Source organism: Asterias rubens, chromosome 15, assembly GCF_902459465.1.
Source record: "Asterias rubens chromosome 15, eAstRub1.3, whole genome shotgun sequence".
NCBI classification, from domain to species: domain Eukaryota; kingdom Metazoa; phylum Echinodermata; class Asteroidea; order Forcipulatida; family Asteriidae; genus Asterias; species Asterias rubens.
The window spans coordinates 1,221,613-1,244,799 of NC_047076.1; the positions used below are offsets into that span (position 1 = coordinate 1,221,613).

The 23,187-nt window shown below is 38.2% G+C and overlaps 2 protein-coding genes across 2 annotated transcripts; both read left to right on the plus strand.

Moving 5' to 3' along the window:
- The first annotated feature begins 2,943 nt into the window (after window positions 1–2,943).
- LOC117299985 lies at window positions 2,944–8,713 on the plus strand. Its single transcript, XM_033783621.1, has 4 exons — window positions 2,944–3,692; window positions 4,146–4,344; window positions 5,678–6,043; window positions 7,865–8,713. Exons 1-4 carry the CDS (start codon window positions 3,537–3,539, stop codon window positions 8,587–8,589), a joined length of 1,446 nt encoding a protein of 481 aa, XP_033639512.1. The 5' UTR covers window positions 2,944–3,536; the 3' UTR covers window positions 8,590–8,713.
- A 3,644-nt stretch (window positions 8,714–12,357) lies between these two features.
- LOC117299986 (coiled-coil domain-containing protein 177-like) lies at window positions 12,358–23,177 on the plus strand. The gene is given in 14 exon segments (XM_033783622.1): window positions 12,358–12,436; window positions 13,772–13,989; window positions 14,826–14,940; window positions 15,219–15,383; window positions 15,796–16,130; window positions 16,795–16,980; window positions 17,940–18,059; window positions 18,628–18,807; window positions 19,815–19,922; window positions 20,288–20,364; window positions 20,603–20,705; window positions 21,168–21,277; window positions 21,791–21,961; window positions 22,683–23,177. Coding segments are annotated over 13 exon segments (1,950 nt in total). The 5' UTR covers window positions 12,358–12,436; window positions 13,772–13,809; the 3' UTR covers window positions 22,783–23,177.
- The last annotated feature ends 10 nt before the right edge of the window (window positions 23,178–23,187 follow it).

Consider the following 23,187-nt stretch of genomic DNA (forward strand, 5'->3'; position numbering starts at 1 on the left):
TATTTAGATGTCATGAAAAGGGGGGTTACATGTTGTGGGAATAGCCCCCCCCCCCCCCCCCCCCCGCTCCTTCACACTTTGTCACAGTGACAGAGTGCGCCCATCACCATAAGCTTTCATCATTCTGCCACCATATTGGTCATGTTCCCTGTATCCAATAACAGTAATGGATGCGTACATTCATTTCACAAAAAGGAACCAGACTATTTCTCCGTTTAGTCTTGGTTTGGTCACATTGATTTTATTGGAGAAACCAAGATGACTGCACCAAAGGCCTGAAAGAGAAATTGACAAAGAAAATGAATGTCTGTCTCTAGATGCACGCGTAATTTACTCAGTAAATATTCAATACCAAGATGTAAGATCTTTCATCATTAAATACGAAGGAACAGACCCAGAATAAATACAACTGCAAGTCGTCAAACAGATGGGTTTAAAAGCAAACCTACTTCAAACCTACATTGACAGGGGCGGGGTCAGGGTGCTTCAGAGGAGGGTGATGCAAATACCCATGACAACTACGCTGCCCGGTTAAAAGGAGATCGACTGTGCAATCCGACGAGACTGCTGAGATTTTGATGTTGGCGGCTTTTAAAACTCTTTGTAGTAATTTCACTATCCTGTCTATCTCAATGGTTGTATAGTTATTAAAGAGGGTGCGGGTACTTTTTGTACCACGTCTTACTAAAGATTTACATGAAACTTACAGTAACACAGTTTGACAATGATAGTAGAAATCTTTCCTTAAAATAGTACTTGCTGATGTAAAATGTGCTGTAGGTTTTGGACATTGTGTTTTGTGACCTACAAAAAGTACCAAAAACCCTTAAAAAAATGAGAAGCTGATATTCTCGGCAACGAATACCAGTATTTTGTCACCCTGCAAAGTTGCCCAAAGCAAAGTCGCCCCTGTCAAAATCGCCCCCCCCCCCCAACAAAGTCATCCAAGAAGACTTCACTAAGTGAGGGCGCCCTTTGTCAACCATTGGAGATTTCTTGGCGAATGCTTTGTCTTGATTCTTAATTAATATTTTTAATCAAATATTGTTGCTACATACAACATGTTTAGTGATTTTGTCTGTAGGCATACTCTGTGAATCTAGGCCAGCAACTTTCCCAGTGTTGGATCTTATCAAAGATCGACAGTGATCGACTAAATATTTTGTAGGCAACTGTCATCACTCCACAGCAATAACACTTCACGAACTTCAAATAATGTATCAAAACACATCAGTCAAGGGCTGAGCCGACCAATGTGGAGCCGAAGCCGTGGATTCGAAATGAGGCCTTTGGTTTTGTGAACTCACTGTGGTCTTGTCAGTTCGGTTTAATACAACATTTCTGCAGGAATAATGCCGCCTTGGTTATTCATTCCTTTTTTTTGTACAGCGGGCAAAGTGTAAAATGAATGTTAAAGGCAGTGGACACTATTGGTAATAACTCAAACTAATTATTAGCATCAAACCTTACATGGTAACGAGTAATGGGGAGATGTTGATAGTATAAAACATTGTGAGAAACGGCTCCCTGTGAAGTGACGTAGTTTTCGAGAAAGAAGTAATTTTCCACGAATTTGATTTCGAGACTTCAAGTTTAGAATTTGAGGTCTCGAAATCAAGCATCAGAAAGCACACAACCTCGTGTGACAATGGTGTTTTTTCTTTCATTATTATCTCGCAATTTCGACGACCGATTGAGCTCAAATTTTCACAGGTTTGTTATTTTATGCATATGTTGAGATACACTAAGTGAGAAGACTGGTCTTTGACAATTACCAATAGTGTCCACTGTCTTTAACTGGCGCCCCAGTCTTCTTTGCGCACGGTCTCTGCTGATTTATAGGTCACTATGTGCAAACATTCTAAAGGCTTAATTAAAATACATCTAGGCCTAGAAAAATGTGGACTTCGAGACAAAGGGTCTGCATTTAATCCACAGTCCTTAACCTTACTATGTGAAGCCTATATAATGGCTAACGTTGTTTCAACTTTAGAGTGCTACACAATACTGACGTGTGCCCCCCCCCCCCAAGCATTTAAAGACAGTGGACACTATTGGTAATTGTCAAAGACCAGTCTTCTCACTTGCTGTATCTCAACATATAATATGCATAAAATAACAAACCTGTGAAAATTTGAGCTTGATTGGTCGTCGGAGTTGCGAGATAACTATGAAAGAAAACAACATCCTTGTCACATAAAGTTGTGTGCTTTCAGATGCTTGATTTCGGGACCTCAAATTCTAAACTTGAGGTCTCGAAATCAAATTCGTGGAAAATTACCGTTTTCTTGAACTCCACTTCAGAGGGAGCTGTTTCTCACAATGTTTTATACCACCAACCTCTCCCCATTACTCGTTACCAAGTAAGGTTTTATGCTCATAATTATTTTGAGTAATTACCAATAGTGTCCACTGCCTTTAATAATACGGACTCTTGCAACTAGTTGTTTACTGCCCTCTTGTGGTGAATGTACCTAAAATAAAGTTTTTGCATTCTCTCGTCCCAAGCTAATTCTAATATTGAAAAAAGCGCGAAATTTTGAGAAAATAAGTTAGTACTGTTTTTGCTGCTGCTGCTGTTGTTGTTTTGTTGTGGTTGTTGTTGTCGAAGTCCTATATAACGCTGGGTAGGGGGGGGGGGGCGTCAGTTGACATTTTCATGGGGCTAGGGCGAGGTATGCACGTTGAGTTTCGAGGAATTCGTTATACGGTCTAATAACCCAAAACCTTGGACCTTGAGAGTTTTACGACTTGGCCCACCGTACCCCCCCCCCCCCATTTTTTGTGTCATTGGGTTCCATGCTCCATGGCGGATGTCCGCATTCCAGTATATTATCCATGCACTCAGCCACCACACACACCAGTAGGAGAGGTTATCGACACAGCACATGATATCACTGTGGAAGCATGATTGGCGGAAGGAAATATTTATTGAAGAATTTTTCCTCTGAATTGAAGGCAAGTTTATTACTACATTGAACTTTGATTCCTTCCAATAGAAGTTGTCTAAAATTATCTTTGAGCTTTGACATATCTTTCTCCGAACTGTAGTGAATCACTGTAGCCTAATAATCAAGCGGTGTTTGTCAACTCTATGGTAAAGCTTGCGGTTTCTCCCTACGAGCTGAGAGAGAGTGATTGAGCAACCATTGATGACGTCATGCTGGGGGTTTTCCCTGTGGGTCCGTTGTGCATGCGCGTGACATCTTGACCTCGTAATGTATTGATCTCACACATCACAAAATGCACAAACCATCAACGAACTAAGTAGACGCAAAGTATCCAGGCCAGGCAGCAGAGAGTAGCAACAAACAGTTAGCAAAGTTATGTTTGTTTTAAATTAAAAAGTGCCCGAGCACAGAACAGGAATTGAGATAGATACACGAATGTCTCGACAGTAGCCGTGGACATTTCTCCATGATTTTGTGACTGCCTGTGTGCCGCTCTGTGAGTGTGAGCATGGAGGAATAAGTTAGTCCTCCAATGGTGGGAGTTGGTCTTCTTGGAAGCTTGTTTAGTCATCACACCACACGACGATGTCGGTGCAGTCACTTGGGAAGACACCCTACCGGAAGCTGCCACATTTCTACCGCACTACTATACAGCTTTCCACGCTGCTCGATGTGGAACAAACGCTTGGTCAAAATGACTACCGAATGGTGCTGGAACTGCTCGGGTTTCCACCTGAACAGGTATACCTCATCCTCATTAAATCTTGAAAATAAAAACATGGCATACTGAAACTCTTAATTAGTTTCGATAATGTTATCGCAACTAACTCTTAATAATAGTAATACACTGACTTAGTCTTATTTTTTGATAATGCCTTAACATTCAGCCATGAATTGAAACAAAATAATATGGGTTGAAATGTCAATCCATCAACCATTTTTGTTTTTGCATAATTTTACACCATAGCATAGGTACTTTTTTTTAGCAACAGCTAATTCCATTTTCTCAATCTTGTTAACTATGGTATAGTTGAGATAATTATTAATTTACACCCCCCCCCCCCCCCCCCCCCACTTACAGGTCAAAATTGTTTCAGACTACAACTGTACACAAGTAAATCAATTCAACTTTTTATTAAGATGTCAATACTTAAGATATTAAAATTTATTCGCATTCAATTTGATAAAATCCAGGTACGTTTCTGGGGGAGTCGGTGTATGAGACCAACCTTAGAGGCTCTGAATGAATGGGATGGATCGGTTCAAGACTTGGTGGAGGCGCTACAAGAATGTGATCGAGTAGATTGCCTCTCTGTCTTAGTCCAAGCTCTCTTAAAAACACTACAGGAAGGACAAGGTGGAAAGACAACAGGAACTAACATCTTAACGCAAGGTTAGAAGAACGGTGTTACTGTTAAGCCCTTTTCACACTGTATATTTGCGTTTACGCTTACATTGGTAACTCTGCAGGATCCTTAAGTGAGGACTGAGGGCATTAAGCCAAGGTACTCCAAGGACTATAGACCTTTTTGCAAATACCATTGCGCAAGCGCAAACTGTTGAATGAGGTGCATTGTGGGATAGCTATGGATCAAATTTGATCACCAGCTAGACCACAATGCACCTCATTCCAAGCTTTACGCGCTCACCCGAGTATAGTTCTGGGAGTAAAGCCAAGGGTGCTTGATTGTTGGTGGAGTGCAAATCAGACACAAAAGTGCTAACATAAACAAAACTTGGAGAACTGAAATACAAAATGCCCCTTACCAGAGGAAAACTGCTGTGCCCCTTCAAGCACACAATTCATCGCATGTTTTATTCTCTACCAATAGAGAATTAAATTTTGTATGTTTTTTAATTTTTTAGGCTCAGCATGAACTTACAATTTTCTTTCAGACTGATTCCAAAGTCTAGAAAGCTCATAGAGTTATATATAAGAACTAGAGGGCGCACTGGCCTATATACGCGCTCCGGCATGCACGCAGGCGGCCATTTTCTAAGTTGACAAAACTGGCATCTCACAGCGTGTGTTTGTGCGGCCATTTTGTAAGTTGATCAAACAGCATCGCGTGAGCGTTCAATAAAAAAAACCTCAAACGTGTATTTCATATTCAACGCGCGTGCAGAATTAAGCGCTTGTCATCTTGCGGTCCCATGGCGTTTGTGCACGAATCATCACTCGTGCGCCCTCTAGTTCTTATATATAACTCTATGAGAAAGCTGAACTTCCATTCCTAGTATTTCAAGCATCAAAAACGTGTTTTTAAACTTTTGCTAGTGCTTCTCATCTGCTGGAAGCAACAACTTGGGCACTAGAAATATCAACACTTTGGGCAGCCTATAACAGCCTTCATATCTTCTGATACTTATCTTGTGTTTAAATATTGGGACAGGACAAAGAGGTCAATGTCGCTGCTACTTCTTGGTCAAATAAAAAAAAACTTTTACACCCACTTGAGGTCAAAGTTTATCAGTTTACAAAAAACAAACTGGTATATTTTATGAGTTGGGCCACCCTTGAACTAAAGTTGAGAATTTAAACTGAGGAGATTGGGTTGAGTGGTGTTGTGGGGGGGGGGGGGAGGGGGTCATTAACTTTAAAAACAGTTTAAAGAATTAAATGAAAGAAAAAAAGAAAACATAATGAAGTAAAATGTATTGATTGTCAAAACACTTTATTGAAGTGTGTGTTATTGTTATTGATTTCTAATGTTTTCATTTTGCAGATACGATTCCCTTATCTCCGTTTATAGTGCCGCCAATCTTAACAGATGAGGAACTGAAAACTGCCACCTATAATCCCGAAGGCTTAACCCAGGAATGTAAACAAACTACCAATGGCTGGACTGATGCAATATTCGGGTCATCTTTCTCATCTGTGTCAATACAAGATGTAACTTCCCATGAAGATCTCGTTAACGATCAGTTCACAAGGGCGCAGGGATGCTGCACTGGGAGATTATCATCTCAACCGGATGGTTTGGTGACGTCAATGTCCTCCAAACCAAAACATGACTTAGATTTACTTCTGAAATCCAGCTTTGAAGTTCCGACGCTGAATTCTACTTCAAGCCTTGACGCTTCATCAAAAGGTAGGTTAGATCTTTTTTGGAGATGAAATCTTTTGAAAAGAACCGTTGTGCTGAAATGTATTTGAAAGATGAACAAAGAGAACATTGACTAGAGTTTTATTTTAACCTGTGACCTCTAGATTAGCATCTGGCACTCTCTACCAACTGAGCTTTCTAGCTCTACTTTGGTGGAATTCCTGTTTTGTTTGTATATTTGTTTGAGAGGGGGCGGGGGCAGTCAGAAGCATTGCCTGTTAAACTACAAAATAGCCAGGGACTACACCCAAGTTTACTGTAAAACATTAAAAAAAATTACTGACATTGACAATCATTAACTTATTCCGAGAACTGGTTGGAAGAAAAAATAATTTTGAGTAACTTATTTACAGGAAAAAAATAAAAATGCGGACACTTGAGTTTACATTTTTTTTAAATTCTCCTGGCGACAACCTTGTACTCTGTCATTTTAGGTTGCTTGATTGATTGTGTGCAATTGTAAACATACTTTGTTTATTTGTTTTCCCGAGTTTTATTTTCAGGAAATGCTTCCTGATATTTAAACAAAAAGGATGAATGGTTGAGATCAATAATCCTTGAGTTAGGAATGTGTATAATCCAATAAATACAAATGTCAATATTGGAACTGTAGTATAGTTCATTTCAGTGTTTATTATGTGCATAATAGTTTATTGACCTTTGTCCTGGGGCAAATCTCATAGCACTGCTTATAGGGTAAACAAACTTTCATGCTAATTGCTAACTGTATCCTCTGCTTACCAGTTTTTCTTTGAATTGGGAAAAAAATAATGATGCCATATATCAACTGATGCCCTAATTATCTTCATTTGTTAATCTTAAGTATGCAAACATGTACTTAAACTTGATGGACATTGAAATGTTCACACCACACACCGATCTTCGATGACTTCAACTGGCCCCATTTGTTTTGAGTTTTTCCTGTTTCACGGCAAACGAGAAAGTATGGTTTCCCGGTGAAGCCATACATGGAAGAAACATCTACAGTGACTACAAGTGTTCTTTGAGACTCTGTGTATGACTCTATAGCCAGCAGTTGCCTTCATTTTATTCAAAATATTCTTTTTTTATAAATTTTTAAAATTACCATGGTAACTTGCAAAAAATATAAAAAGTGTGAATAATTACTGGCTTCCAAATCTGATTTTTATTTATTTTTTTATATTTTTTTTTCTTAATATTTATAATAAAGCGTATAAATAAACAGTGATAATTGAATCAACAAGCTGATGTTTAAATTTTAATATTAATAATAGTATTGATACGAGGGTTACAAAATAAAAATCTCAAAAAATATTAGAAAATGATTTAAGGCACATGGCTTCTTTAAGCCTCGGTATTTTTTTTCAAGAATGCTCAGCAAAACATTCAGTCACATGATTTTGATCATCATGAATTGTGAATGAAACTTTTTCGGTGGGCAAATATTTTTATATGGCCTCAACATTATGACATATTTTTGTACCTTGTAGAAATGTCTAAACTACTAAACTTTTTGCGTTTACAAATGCAAATGACCAGTGGAGCCTTACGTGTTTCTAAGTTTTGGTCAAGGGAGAGGAGACTCTTTGCTTGGCAAATTAAACCACACAATTTTTATCTAGGGACTGTTTACATCGCGCACAGCTTGCGTATTTACTATAGTTTAAATTGTTAGGCTACTCATTCATTTACATCCGGTAATACCTTTATGTGTGCTGTTGGTCTAGCAGCTCTATGAAATGGAAATCGAACAGTAAGCACAACATTTGCCATTAAGCAGCTCTATAAAATTGTAATTTGTTTCTTTTATTTCTTACACTACAGGTCGCAAGACAACAGAGTTCATCTGTAATTTAGTAGCCTCCGCCGTCAAGCGTTGCCAATGTATTTCCAATAGCGATGATCTGACATGGATCTCAAACAGTACTGTGTACATCAACAATCTCGCACGGACCTACCTCTTTATTCTATTCATCGTAAATATCATCACTTGCGTCTTCAACAGTCGACACACGCCAACTTACACTCTTGAACTCATCGTAACCTCAATTCCAGTCTCACAATCGCTTTATGTAGAGCGGAACTTACCGATCTACCGAGAGCTTATAAGAAAAGTCAAAGAAACAGAAGCCAGTATGGGGCTGATCTTAAGGAGTCTCGAGCAGAGAATTGGACGATCTTTCTCCAGCGAGAATGGCGTCCTGCATGAACTCGATAAGAGGAAAGCTACTCTTCGTGAACTTAGGGGTGAGGTTATGCCCCTGTACAGCGATATCAGACTCTGCATCATCTGTACGTTAGTGACGGAGATACTGCTGGAGTTTTTTATACTCGGCGTTGGGTTGATGTGTTTTAGTGGTCAGGAACTACTGGTTAGAGCAGGGGATGGTTTCACGTCGTTAGCGATGGCTTTATTGTGTATTGACTGTGTGTATAACTTCGTTCTCGTAGCAGTGTATTACCATGATAGAACGATTGACACTGTCATACAGAGAGATCGGTTTCATTTAAACGCATCATTATCGAGTCAGAAATCAGTCGCTGTATAATCAATGTGAAAATTATCATATAATGTCAAACCAAATCTCATAAAGCTGTAGAGCAGAAAATACTGCTTGGTAAATTTCTTTGCTAAGCAAAATTTGAGTTGGGCACCAGTCACAGCATTGTCAATTTAATAAAATTTTGGCTGGTAGCTGATTCCATTTAGCAATACTTTTCTGTGCTTAAAACAAATTTTTGTGCCTAAATACAGGCTTTTTAAAATTGGGCCAAGGTCGACGCAAGGTGCACTAACTTACACATATCCTGTCCCACATTGTGGGTGTCAAAATGAACACATAGGAAATGACTCCCAAAATGGTAGACGCGCATTGTGCAGAAGTGTGTTCCAATTTGTTGAAGGGGTCAATAAACCATGTAACCTTTGCTTACAACAAAAAGATATACATGTACCTTGACATTCCAGAGCTTTCTTGCAGGAAAGACACTGCACTGGTCAAATGGGAAATGTTCAACCTTGTGTCATAACTTCCATATAAATTCAAGGGTTATAAAACTAACAGCTGAACAAGTTTTGAGATGTGCCCCTTTCTTCATAATTATATCAACAGTTGATAAAAATCAGACCGTGTTGGACTGTGTACAAATCCCGCCTGCAGATATACATGTACCTTGACATTCCAGAGCTTTCTTGCAGGAAAGACACTGCACTGGTCAAATGGGAAATGTTCAACCTTGTGTCATAACTTCCATATAAATTCAAGGGTTATAAAACTAACAGCTGAACAAGTTTTGAGATGTGCCCCTTTCTTCATAATTATATCAACAGTTGATAAAAATCAGACCGTGTTGGACTGTGTACAAATCCCGCCTGCAGGAAGTCCAGGCTCTGTGGTTATTTTCTAAGCATGTGGTGAATGGTGATGTCAGTATGTAGGTCATATGGTCTATAGGCCTACTGTGGCTAATAGGAAAAGTCTGTGGAAATTACATTATTTTTCCATTTGAAAAGAAAGCATTGAAGACAAATTTGCAAAGTGAGTTATTTTTATTTTTTTCACCAAAAGGGAGTCGACAAGTAGTCAGTCATTGAACTCTCATCTCACAAAGGATCTGCTTAGCAATTTTTCACTTCTAGATTCCACATACAGGAAAATGGAGGAAAGATTTTAATTAACCATCTATTAAAATGAAAACAGCTTTGCATAGTTGATCAATTGCCCTTCAACAAAAATGATTATTCAATATAACAATTGTGCGAAAACTTATATCACGTAAGACAAAGCAACATTTTGAAAGATGCCACTGTCAGTATTTGTACGCATTCCCAAAAGTATTGTTCTTCATAGATTTGAATTCATTTTTTTAAAACTATTGTCATCATTTTGTGTGCATATTTATTTTAAAGAAAAGTATTATAATATCACATTACCAACAGGTATTTACTTTGACTAAGGAAACCGTTATATGAATTTTAATAAACATTGTTTTCTTTATTTTATAGACAACTGGTTCAGTGTCACTCTTTAAAAGTATTTCCTTGAAAATTTGTCCAATGATCTTTTGTTTGTTTAAGAGATGGCACCATTATCACTGTATTTCATTTTGCCAGTAGGTCTATCCCAAATAGCGAGGTTTCAATAACTTCAAAGGGAGGTATACGTTTGGTACTCACTTTTAAAATAATGGCAACAAAAACTATTTGTTAGAATGATTCCTACGTGTACAATAGCTTACACTAGTATACAGAATTTGAGAAGGTTATGTAAATAACAAATTAAGTGTTTATGGCCCCAACATTTGAATCTGAGAATCGTTACCGCATTTACGCTTCTCAGATTGTGTATTCGAATTCCTATTTTGACTTATCCTTGAGCGTGGACTAAACTGCTCCGTATTTTGGGTGATATCTCAAAAACCAACCTTTTAAAATGAGATTCTCATTTATACTTTCCCTTAAAAGGGAATTTTTAATGAACTTCCTTTGGCGTGCTGGGTGTCAACTGTCAATGCCTTTGAAATAGTTACACACACCATCGCTGATTTTTATAGGTGACTCCACCAGTAGGAAGTTAGGAGTGACTCTTATTTCATCCTGTTGCATTATTACTATCAGTCGCTTCCTGCCACTATGGAAGAAACCCGTATCACACCAGGCCACCAAGTTTGGTTTGAAGCATGTGGTTTCCTCTCTGTTGCAATAAAGGAAATACAGATATTGAGATTATTTCAATTAAAAATTTGACCCACTAACTATTGCTGAAAACATTTGTTTGCTGTTCTGCTTAGCAGAAATGAGCAGGATACTTGTCAAAACTGTACATGTGACATGTTATTGGAAGTGCTAATCTCATTCTGGTAAGCATAATTTTGTTGTGCTTATAGCTACTTTTTGTGCTTATAAGCAGCTCTGTGTAATTGGGCAGTCTTGGAATATCACCGATGGCCACAGAGTGCTCTGGTTTTGGCCTTGGTGCCCCTTCAAAGATCCACATAGTCGTCAAGATTTTCCTATGAAAGTGCCTTTCATTAAAAACTGAAAATAGCATTGCCCTCTCCAAGATATATAAAATAGGTTTTTCACATTCACTTAGTAAAAGAACATGGGACAACAAACCGTCCTATTCAGAATTTAGGTAAAAATTCTTTGTCAATTTTACCTGAACGTGTTTCCCCTTCTTGCCCTCATCTGTCTCTGCAATGTTCTTCCGAAATTCTTGCTGAATTCTCCTCCTGAAGAAGTTTTGATCTGTGTACTTGAGCGTCTCTGCCTCGCGGAGAAGTTGTCTGTAGAGTCTCAAGACGATCTGACGAGACCATACCCCGGACATGGTCAGGATGCTCTCAAAATCTTCAGCAAAAAAATTAGAATTTGATGATCCAATTTTGAATTTAGAATTATCATTAATTATTAGTTTAATTTACACTTACTTACAAGTTACATACAGAGGATCGACTCCAAGGGGGTGAGAAAATTTATCAAAAGTTTTCTTGGTGATGGCTTGCATCATTGAGGTAGTCCCATGCTTGTAATTGCATACATATCATTGTTTTAACTATGTATAATACTAACATAACATGTAAATGGGGGAAAAATATATAAATTTTACAAATTTTGATTACATTTTTACAAAAAAATAATAATTGAAAATTAACAAAGACAAGCGGGGAAACTAATTGTTGCCTGCCACCCGTTTTTCACTCATTTTTACCGAAAGGAATATCTAATTTGAGTAAATTAAATACTGCTTTACAATGTTTTACTTCATTTAATTAACTAGCACAATGAAAAAGACCAAAAAGTCAAGTAAGTGCGTGGTGTAGCGGGATTCCATCCAATTCCATTCCATGGACATGACATGGATGATGATGAGTTGTTGAGGATACGGAAACTTCAATAATAAACGCCTTTCATAAATTTCTTACCATAAAACAAATAAGAAATTTACACCGTTTGTTTTAAATTCTGACGCAAGGTTAGTAACACACTTAAAACAACTAGTATTTAGTGTAGAGTTTCTATGCTGTGTGTGGTGTGAGTTTGTGTGATCCGTTTTCTTTCCGACAACTTGTTCATGGGCGCAGCCATGTTGTTTAGTTTGCACAATTTTGTTAATTTTTATTTTATAGATTTAAGTTAAAATATTTAATTTAATATCAAGAGCTGCATTTTTTTTCCAAATAATACAATTTAATATTATAAATTTATTTTGGTGCATACAAAGAGTTTAACATTTTAATACATGACTTAAATTTTCACAGCTAGGTAAAGTTATTTCATCATGACCTTTGACATTGTAAAATTTCTGAAGGCACAAAATTTGATTTATTGATGACCTTCGTAGCTTCTGTTGCCGACAAACTTGCTCAAAACGCCAACGAACAAGTGATGAGGTAAAAACCATAGACGTTTCTTGTGTTTAAATTAATGGGTATTTTACAGTATTTCAGAGCTAGAATAAGTGCGAATTAATAGCCAGCCTAGAGGTTACTTTAGGTAAAACTGTCCAGTCCAGCTGTCACTTTCAGAGTTCAGCCAGGAGCTTTGCACATGCAATTGAGTGGCATATGAAGTGGAACCGCCCAACGGTCGGCCCGCTGTCACGTCTGTCATGGGTGTGTTTGGGTGTGTGTGTTGTTGTGATGAACATAAAGGTGATTACACTGGGTCGGTATAAAATTACGTGCGTAGCTCCCATTAAGTCAGTTTGTGCTGTCACTCTCTCTTTGAAATTAAATCATGTTCTGTTGGTCTGCTCGAATCTTGGTGATTTTGTTTTTGTTTAACATTTTTGTCAATCATTTTTATTAAAGACACTGGACACTATTGGTAATTGTCAAAGACCAGTCTTCTCACGCGGTGTCTCTCAACATATGCATAAAATAACAAACCTGTGGAAATTTGAGCTCGACTGGTCGCCGAGATAACTATGAAAGAAAAAAATGGAAAAGTTTCCGTATGGCGCCACCACTTTTTCATTCGATAAGAAATAATATAGTATCTAATATACCTTTAATGAGATATCATTTGTGAAAAAGTGGTGGCGCCGTACGGAAAGTTACCCGAAAAAACACCCTTGTCACACGAAGTTGTGTGCTTTCAGATGCTTGATTTCAAACCGTCGAAATCAAATTTGTGGAAAATTACTTCTTTCTCAAAAATTACGTCACAAGTTCAGAGGGAGCCGTTTCTTACAATCTTTTATACTAAACCTCTCCCTATTAGTACTCGTTACAAAATAAGGTTTTATGATAATAATTATTTTGAGTAAATTACCAAAAATAGTGTCCACTGCCTTTAATTTAAACTCTACCAATTTTTGAAAAAGAAAAAGGTTGAAACTTTAAAAAACAGGATTTTCAAAATTCAACCTAGGTCAAGTCTAGCCAGTATACCCTCCTCCTGCAACCTGGCGGCAGTCTGGAGAAGGGTTCGCGGCCGTCGGGAGGAGGGTTACGTTATCTAACTACGATAACATAATGTAACCCCCCTCCTGACGGCCGGAGAAGGGATACGTTATTGCAACTATGGTTAATTGCATACATATATATGGGTTTTTAATTATTCTAAATTGTTGTTTTTGGCTAGACCTTGCATATACAGGCAGTATTTAGATTCTTGCATGTTTAGTGTGCTACGTATAGTCCTAATATTTGTTTACTTCTGTGGTTGTACAAACTTTTTTCAATAAAGTATTTTTTTTTTTTTTTTAATCAAACAACTTAAAGTTTCATCAATTATAGGCCTACAGAACAAACATTGAAAGATGTCCTCAACTTTAAGAAATCAATGGGATGAAGGAAGACGCTCGCTGATGGATTGGAATGAATCCAGTTACAATCTACACTTGGATTTATACAACTTTGAGAGTGTAGACGCTGACGGTAGTCCGTACATCCTAACCAGTCCAAGATCTCTGGAGGCATGCACTCATCTCGGTGTTCAGGTTTGTTCAATTACTTGAAAATATCCATCCAATCGCCATATAATGGGCTAGAATTCCATCTGACTGGCCGCTTCATCTGCTTGCCAATTGTTATCCTTACCTGCTTGGAAAGTTTGAAAGAATGTATACATCCAGAAACAGGCAATTTGAATGGTCACACCCCTATATTCCATCAACCCTATGTTCCGATACCCTTTGTGTATTTTCCTAACCTTAACCCTAAAAAGCCCGGTTCATACTTCCTGCGAATGCGAATGCAATACGAATGTTGATGTCACAAATTCGCAACGAAATTCGCACTGAGTTTAGTTGTGCTCAACTCTCTTGTGAATATCGCAGCGGAAGAGGGGTTGTGACGTCAAATTCACATCAAATTCGCATCGCATTCGCAGGAAGTATGAACCAGGCTTGTCGGAATATAGCGAAGTCACCGTTTGAACAGTTGTTAAGGCCTTGCAAGAGGAAATTGATTTTAAAAAAGTTGTCCAAAAATTGGCTGATTAATATGGGAATTTGTGGTGCTCTGTGCTTTGGCTGCTGTGCCCTTTGCAAAGTTCCCATACAAATTAAAATTTTCCTCCAAGAAGCGCCCTTACAACAGAAAATTTGCTGTCAAGGCTTTGCGCCCTTCAAGAATGAAATTCAAGGGCTGCCAGAGCCCCACTACTACCTTTTTGTACCCGTTTCCAAAATGCACTTTACCTGATTAAGACATCCTTAATTAAAACCCATTTTGAAAAATAACCAATCCCTAGAAAACACTTCAAAGGTTACATGTCAAAATAAGTAAAAAATAATAACAACAGAATAACATTTATGATTCTGTATTATTTCAGCCTATTGAATTACTACACAAGGACCTGATGAAGTTTGAAGAAGAATGTCTCCTGACGGGTCAACCATTGAGTAATGCCAAGATGCTCTACAATCTACACGAACAACAACGATTAAGTGAGTATGGCAGAAACTAGTTGCGATAATTGTAACCCTCCATCCTCCTGATGGTCCCAGACTTGAGGGTTGCGAGACATCTATGGTAAAACATTTCTGGTTGTGCAATTTTGACCATTTTTGCCAGAGTAGTCACTGGTGTCTTGAAATAACTTACAAATTAACAAGTTTTAAAAGTTTGCTATACCGGTAAATTATTTTAATATTGTGTACCCAAGAACTATAAATCAAACTACTTCTTAACCCACAAAACTCATTTAATGGTGTATTTCTTGAAGGAAACCTCAAAGAGTGTCGACGTCTGAGGGAAGGGATAATCATCGAAAAAGAAAATGAAGACAATGCAAATAATTCCACTCCCAGACTTACCAAGAGTAGGCCTCATTCCATCAATCAATCCAAGAAGCTCGACCAGGGTTATTCCAGGACAACTCATCCAAAAGGTTTGCATCCCTTGCACTTTTTGCACTTGCATGTATTAGCACTGTTGTGATACCACTGACTCACTTTTTGAGAAATGGTATTCACAATATGAATGTACTGTTTGGTTTGTGTATTATTAGCAGGAGTTTCCCTTAACTTTTTTTGTCAATTGCTTGCCAAACTTTTTACTGAACTGTTTACTGCAAAATTGACTTTAAGACTTGTTCGGTTGCGGGGTGAAAACAAAAAAAAGGACTCCAGCCAGTGGTCCAGCGGGTACTCTGATCCTTGTCATGTGATGCTAGGATGGAGGTACCTTTGATGTAAACAGCACTCGGCAGCTTTCAAGCATAATTTAAATCAAGCTCAAAAGATCTCAAGTGAAGTCCTGCAGGCTTTTATTTATGGTTTGTTTTGTTTCTCTTATCCCAGATTTTGAAATAGGTCAGGGTGATAGCTTAAACATCAGCTCAATCAAACGCCAGAGTTCAACAAACTCCACCATCAACCGATCCAAATCACCGTCCTCACTTGATGTTACATCAAGACTGCCGTCCCATGAATCTACAAACTCACACGTCACCTCCTCAGGCAAGCAGTCGAGATCCACTCCGTCCAAAAACCAGAGACCCATTCCATGTACGTCCAATGCGATCTCATCCCTCGCTAGGTCAAGGGTCAGGGTTCAAGAGAGGCCACAGTCATCCTGCTCATCAAGAAACTCGGAGAAGAGTAGAATGTCTACAGCCAGTATTCTCTCTAATCAGGTACGTAACTCTATTCATAACTTTATTCACAAATCATCATCAAGTCGAATGCCATGTAGTAGCTCAAGCCTGCCCAGTGATCTTTGTCCAGATGTTTCGATCCAGCATGCAGGATCATAGTTCCTCAGCGCTGGCCAAGCCAATGCCTCGTTTCATGGTGTCTCTGAAGGAAAGAAATCTTCTCTTACGAGAAGTGTTCATAAATACTTCAGATAAACATCAGCAAAAGGGATTGGCAACAGTTTTTGGCCACAAAAATATACATCCTTTTCACCGAGTGGGTTTGTTTAAATTGAATTTCTGTGGTCATGAAACTTAAACGGTGTGCAGTTATCTTGCCTGGGGCAGTCAGCAACTGGTTTGTGCATGATCCAATTAGGTCCACTGTTTGGAACAAGAATTACATGGAGATAACAGGTGTAAAATGCCAGATGAAAAGGATGTTTCATTTTAGCCTCTTTCTTTAATGGAGCTGTCTCCAAATGCAACTTTGGCATTCCACAATTAATAATAATAATAAAGACTTCAAATGCTGGGTGTTCAAGGCCCAGTAAAACAAAAACAAAATGAAAGGAAAACAGACAAAACAAAATTAGTCCTTGACTGTACAAAAAATAAAATGTTGCCACCTTTTCAATCTGCAATGTTTTGTTTTCTTTTTAAGGATCAGAAAATCTTGGACCTTTTAGAAAGGAAATATAAAGATGACAAACTTCTTGAGGAGACGAGACAAGAAGTGAGACTTGCTTGGGATGAGCAGAGGCAGATCGAGGAGAGGTCAAAGGTCAACAATGAGATGCTGCGGAGAAAGAACCTGGCTGATTCAAACTGGATCAGGCAGAAAAAGAAGGTTAGCTGACATGATTGTCTGAATGAAAGCCACTTTCCGCAACTTCAAGTGTTTTTTAACTTAAAGCCATTGGACCCTTTCGGTACAGAACAAAAAAAAAGTTCACAGATTTACAAATTACTTACAGGGTTTACAGAAGGTAGTGGTGAAATACTTCTCTTGAAATATTAATCCATGAAATGCTTTACTTTTTGAGAAAACAGTAAAACAATATCAATTCTCGTTAACGAGAATTACGGATTTATTTTAAACACATGTCATGATACAAGGGTGGGTTTTCCCGTTATTTTCTCCCGACTCCGATGACCGATTAAGCACAAATTTTCACAGGTTTGTTATTTGATATAGAAGTTGTGATACACGAAGTGTGGGCCTTGGACGGTACTGTTTACCGAAAGGGTCCAATGGCTTTAACATAAGATGAGGTGTGAGGGTTTTGAAAACTTTCCCTAAAGAAAGGATTCAGTTTTACTCGGTGTTAAATGACTGATTGATTGATTGATTGATTGATTGATTGATTCACTGATTCATTGATGCAACTGTCGACACAATATCGCTCCTACATATCTTCACCAGTCTCATTGGGAATTACCCAACCCGTACGACTTGGCCTTTGCTCTGGTTCAGACAGTCCGCTCTTGGCAGTTCCAAAGGTTCAGTTTGCTGCATGGGATCATTCATTTTACGCACCTGTCCCATACCTTTGGAACTGTCTCCCTCATCAAATTCGTTTACAAGAAACATAACTCGAAACTTTCCTATTCAATGGTTGATTGCAATCTTTCCCATTATTAGTACCTTTACTTTCTGCTTATTGTATAGTTTCTTATAAAGCACTGTGGTACCCAGTGTAAGAGCTCTCTATAATTGCATATCGTTATTATTAGGAGTAATGATTGATTGATTCGTTGATTGATTGAATAATTGATTCATTGATTCATTGACTGATCTTTAAATAGGAACAGCAGAAGAAGCAAAGACGTCATGAGAAGAAGCAAGAAATCCTAGACGCTGAGATGGAGATTAAGCATCAAGACATTCATCATGAGAGATTAGTCAAGGAGCAGCAATCATTGCTGGTACAAATACAACTATGCAATCTCTAAATCTTACCTTTCCTAACAACCATCTTAAAGTCGCTTGAGCTTCTTACCTCCTCCTCAAGATGTCAGCTGAGAGAGAGGGAGAGAGAGAGATTGAGAATAGCCCATTCCCTAGTCTGTCCCCTGTCCATATCAGCAGAGAAAAAGAAAGGCACTGGTCTTACAGCCCAACTACATGTATTTCAATGGATACAGTGATTTCATTTGATGAACATTCAGTGATGTAAGCTTTCTATATCTGTGTTTTGATTGGTCCGACTCCAAGGTGCTGTTTGTCAGCAGCACATGTTTGTTTCTATTGTACATGCATGTAATGGTGTCATATATACATGTACGTAACATTTGATGTCAAATTTCCATGTGAAATGGATGCGAGGTAAAAGGTACATTTGTATGGATCCGGACTTAAGGCTGGTATTTGGCGTAATTCACGAAGTGTGACGTCAGATGTTCGGGCTACCCCTTCCCCTGCTACACTTTAACTTCCTTTCTTCAACCTTCAGGTTTTCTTTAATGTATTAGCAAAACCTATTTATTGTTTCAGCATCATCAGTTGAGGCAGAAGAAATTCAATGAGATGGAGAAGAAGAAGAGACAAGAGAGAGCTCTAAGGAGACGAGAAGAAGATGAGGAGGAGTATCGTCACTCTGTATCTCAACATATTGCCGTCAGTCTTGAGAAAGCTCAACAGCTTAGAGACAAGAAAGACCACCAACAGGTCAAGGTTGGTGTGTTTCTTCTTCAATCCATCCATTTTGTTTTTCAACAGGCAATATATTTAAAAAAAATTATTGGTAACTTTCTTCCTTATAAATTTACCTTAAAAAAGAAACATTCAAACTAGCATTAAAAAAATGCGTTTATGTTTTTTCAATGAACAACTTGACTTTCAACCCCATTTTTTCTCAGTTTTGTTATCTCCGTCTCATGGGGTGTTTGTACTCCCAAATTAGTTATTAAAGCCATTGGACACTTTCGGAACAGAAAAAAAATCAAAAAGTTCACAGATTTACAAATAACTTACAGGGTTTACAGAAGGTAATGGTGAAAGACTTCTCTTGAAATATTATTCCATGAAATGCTTTACTTTTTGAGAAAACATTAAAACAATATCAATTCTATTGAGAATACGGATTTATTTTAAACACACGTCAAGACACGGCCAATCGTGCGGAAACAAGGGTGGGTTTTCCCGTTATTTTCTTCCCGACTCCGATGACCAATTGAGCCTAAATTTTCACAGGTTTGTTATTTTATATATAAGTTGTGATACACAAAGTGTGGGACTTGGACATTACTGATTATCGAAAGTATCCAATGGCTTTAATGAGAAGGTCATGTTTGTTTGAATTAAATCAAATCTCTGTTTAGAGACCCAATATTGTCCAGCTTTGTCATCCAAATTAACTTTAAATCTGTCTCATTCACTAATTAATCACTCTCTCTCCATCTTTATACCTTTGATTTTGTCTTTGGTGTTTCTAACCTCTTGTGGTTATCTAGTCCCTTCCCTCTACCCCCACCCCCACCTTGTCTCTGTCTTTATTGTTCATCCTGTGCTTTTTGCTCTCTCTCTTGACTCTCTCTTTTTATTTATTTCCACTTGTTTGCTTCTGTTTATACACCATTGTACCTGCTTTTGTTTGTTGTGTTGTCGCAATTTAGCTTTAAGAAAGACTCTGCTGTGGTCCAAACTGCTTTTTTTTTGCATTTTTTTTGTTACACCACCAGGAACAAAAGCAGAGGCAAAGGCAGACAAAATTACGTCATTCATCGATGACAACCTCTCTAGATAAATATAATGAGTAAGTATTAGACTCTTAAGTCAGTGACACAATAGTTCACTATTTTCAGTTTGAATTTTACTATATTGTACTTGCAGCAAAAATTGCCACAATGCATCTTGAGAATGAAAAATAAATCACGACTTGTGTTGTAGTCGCGACTATTTAGGCGCAACAAGTCAAGAAGTAAATTTCACTAGTCGCCCAGGCCTACTTTGAGTGGTGGTAAATTCCACTTGAGTATTGAGTTTGGCCCAAGTATGAGTATTGAGTCAAAGTTTTACAACACTGCAGTTAGGCTAGAATCTGAAAAGAACAAAATCTCGTTCCTCGATTGGGCAATATTTCTGAGCAGGACATTATTCTCCTTCTTCGTGTGGGCAATATTCCTCAGGGCTTATTCGTTTGTTTTTCAGAGAGCATATAAAACACGTCCAATCTCGACGCAACCTGGAAAACCAACAATGGCTTCGTCAACATGAGATCAAAGTCAACAGGTGAGAGCGCTTTACAGTAATTGAAAACACATACATTTTAAGGGAGAGTTAGTAGGATTTGAAACTTTACATGGAGTATAATTAGGTGAGGTTTGCGGTAACACCATGTGCAAATCTCTTTTGATTAGTGTTGGTTCTGAAAAGAACCATTGGTTGACAACTCAACATTTTTGATCAATATCTCGGTTTAAATAAATTAAACCAACTCTTTTAACTTTCTTTATTTCAATGGTAACAGAAAGAAGGAGGAGAAGTTGCAAGAGAAGAGCAGTCAGTTACGTCAGAGCAATGACGAGGATATCCGCCAATGGCAGAATCATTTACAGTATCATTCATTAATGGTAAATAGAACTAAATATTAAGCCGTCCTCCCCAGCCATGTCTTTACTTTTGTCAGTGTCCGATTTTTGTTTTCAATTTGAACCCAGCTTTTTGAGGTTAATTAATTTCTGTATAACAAAGATACGCATCAGTCTTTCTATTCCAATTGGCTCAGCATCTGACTCTACTCGCCTCCTGGAACCTAAAGGCCGGTTTATATTCGGTCGTGCGATGGTCGCGCGATGGAAATCTTGATTTTTTTGATCAAGCGTCAAGATTTCAATCGCGCGACCGAATATAACTGGCTTTAACTCTGTCAAGCTTCTTAAGTCAGCATCAAGTCCCACTTTTCTCATATTGCTCCTCATACCTGGAATTCATTCACTATAGTAATCAGAGAGTTTAACCATTGCAAATTCAATAAGTGTAAAAGACAGTTGTTATACCCAATCTGACACGCAGCTTTCTTGTTCTTTGTCCAGTCTCAGCAGAGAGCTGTCCAACAGGCTAATGAAACCATCCAATCTAAGGCCAGTAAAGCCAGACTGGCAAGACGATCTCGCGAACTCACCCACAAGGAACTCATTAAAAGGTCAGTCTTTGATATCTTAGAATCCTCCTAGTTGATGACAGTGTTTTTTAATTTGTTTTAAACAATTTTATGAAAGATCCCTTAGGCAGCCGCTTCAAGGTGAGGGCTACCTGACATTTTTTTTGTGATGAGAAATTGGAAACTTTTATCTAAAATCAAACTTTTTATGTCTGTACGATGAACAAAAAAAATTCATAGCTCCGCTAACAGCTAAGTGCCGATTCTTTGGTCAAAGTAAGAAGAGCCATGTTATTGGGCCCTGCTTATGTTAATCGACCAGGTAGTGATATGCCACTAAAATACTATTACTCTTCAATTTGTGAGAAAACAGAATTAGCTGTTGCAAACAACCAAAGGACCGATGATAGAAAAGCTAAAAATAGTTAATGGCCCGACGTTTCAACACTAGCAGAGTCTTAAGCCTTCGAGAAAGATTCTGCTAGGGTCCAATCATCAGGCCAGTGATTATTTTTTTGCATTTTAATTTGTGTTTATTAAATTTTTTCCGAACAGGGTTGAAGAGGATGATGCGATATTTAAAGAAACCATTAAGGAGGATTTAGCCTACAAGGAAATGAAGAGTCAATCACTGGCCGCTCAGAAGGAAGATGCCGTGATGAGATCTAGAGTGGCTGCTAGGGAGTCGGCCAAGATGAGAGACCAGATTAGGGAGAAGTACACAGGGTAAGTAATAAGAATAAAAATAATAATAATAAGATGCTATGATGAGATGTAGAGTTGCTGCTAGGGAGTCGCCTAAGATGAGAGGTCAGATTAAGGAGAAGTCCACGGTGTAAGTCAAGCGGTGTTGTTGAAGTTAAGACCCATCTAGACAAACTTGAAATTTAGCTTGTTCGTACTCCACGTTACTAAGCATTCTTCTTCGACACAGCTAGCGTTGAAATTCGGTGAGTGCTTACACTGTGACTAAGCGGAGAACGGTGATCGTAAGCGCATAATACCCCAGTAAGCAGAGCCAGTTACATTAGGCCCTGATATGACACAAAAATACAAAAGCCTTTGAATTCTAGCAGAGAAACAAAATTGGCGTGTTCAATTTTGACACGGCATCCTGCACCTGATGGTTAAAGGATCACCTGCAGCATTCTTCAAAAAATGTTGATAAATATTTTCTGTTTTATATTTGGTTTGCGGTAACACTATGTGTGTATCTACTTTCCAGGTAGAGTTTGTTCTAAGAGAACTGTCTTGCTTAATTCTACCACCGCAGGTAGATTTATCGGATGTTCGGGAGACTTCTCAGTTCTGAAAAAAAAATTCCTGCTTTTTAACTACTACCCAGGCGGAAGGTATAGAAAATTGGCTGGGACTACTACCGCAAACCCAATATATATTGATACCTCACCATGCATTGCTTCAAATCCTATATTTTCTGTTTTGATAGGACTTTTGATAAGATGGTTGAGAGAGCACGTCACCAAGCAACTGTAGGAAGAGGACCTCAGATGTCTACCAAGAACTACTCCTCATTCACACTCACCTAAACAAGAAGGAGCATCTTCAAGAATTGAAATCTGCATCTTCAAGGAAGGTCTCAACTTGGTGAATCTTTCAACGCTGCTCAGCAAGCAAATTTGTTATAACTACCTGGATTCCTTGACCAAACAGAACTTTGAATGGACGCTTTTTGGACGCTAGGTGCGGCAGACTTATCATTGTTCAAGGTAATATGTGCACACTCAGAACTACGCAAGTAAAGGAATTTTAGCTGGTAAGTCTGCTGCCACCTAGTGTTTTAAAGTCTCCCATTGATACCACCTTGAGAGATATAAGATGTTGGGCAAGATGATATAAAGACTTCATCCTGCAGTGGTTAAAGGCAGTGGACACTAGTGGTAATTGATCAAAATATTTGTTAGCACAAAACCTTACTTGGTAACGAGTAATGG

Bases quoted from the DNA above. Each gene is read 5' to 3' on its own strand.
- LOC117299985 (XM_033783621.1), top strand. From the start codon at position 3,537: ATGTCGGTGCAGTCACTTGGGAAGACACCCTACCGGAAGCTGCCACAT. The intron at 4,345-5,677 runs GTTAGAAGAACG...TTCATTTTGCAG, and splicing joins AACTAACATCTTAACGCAAG to ATACGATTCCCTTATCTCCG. The intron at 6,044-7,864 runs GTAGGTTAGATC...CTTACACTACAG, and splicing joins CCTTGACGCTTCATCAAAAG to GTCGCAAGACAACAGAGTTC.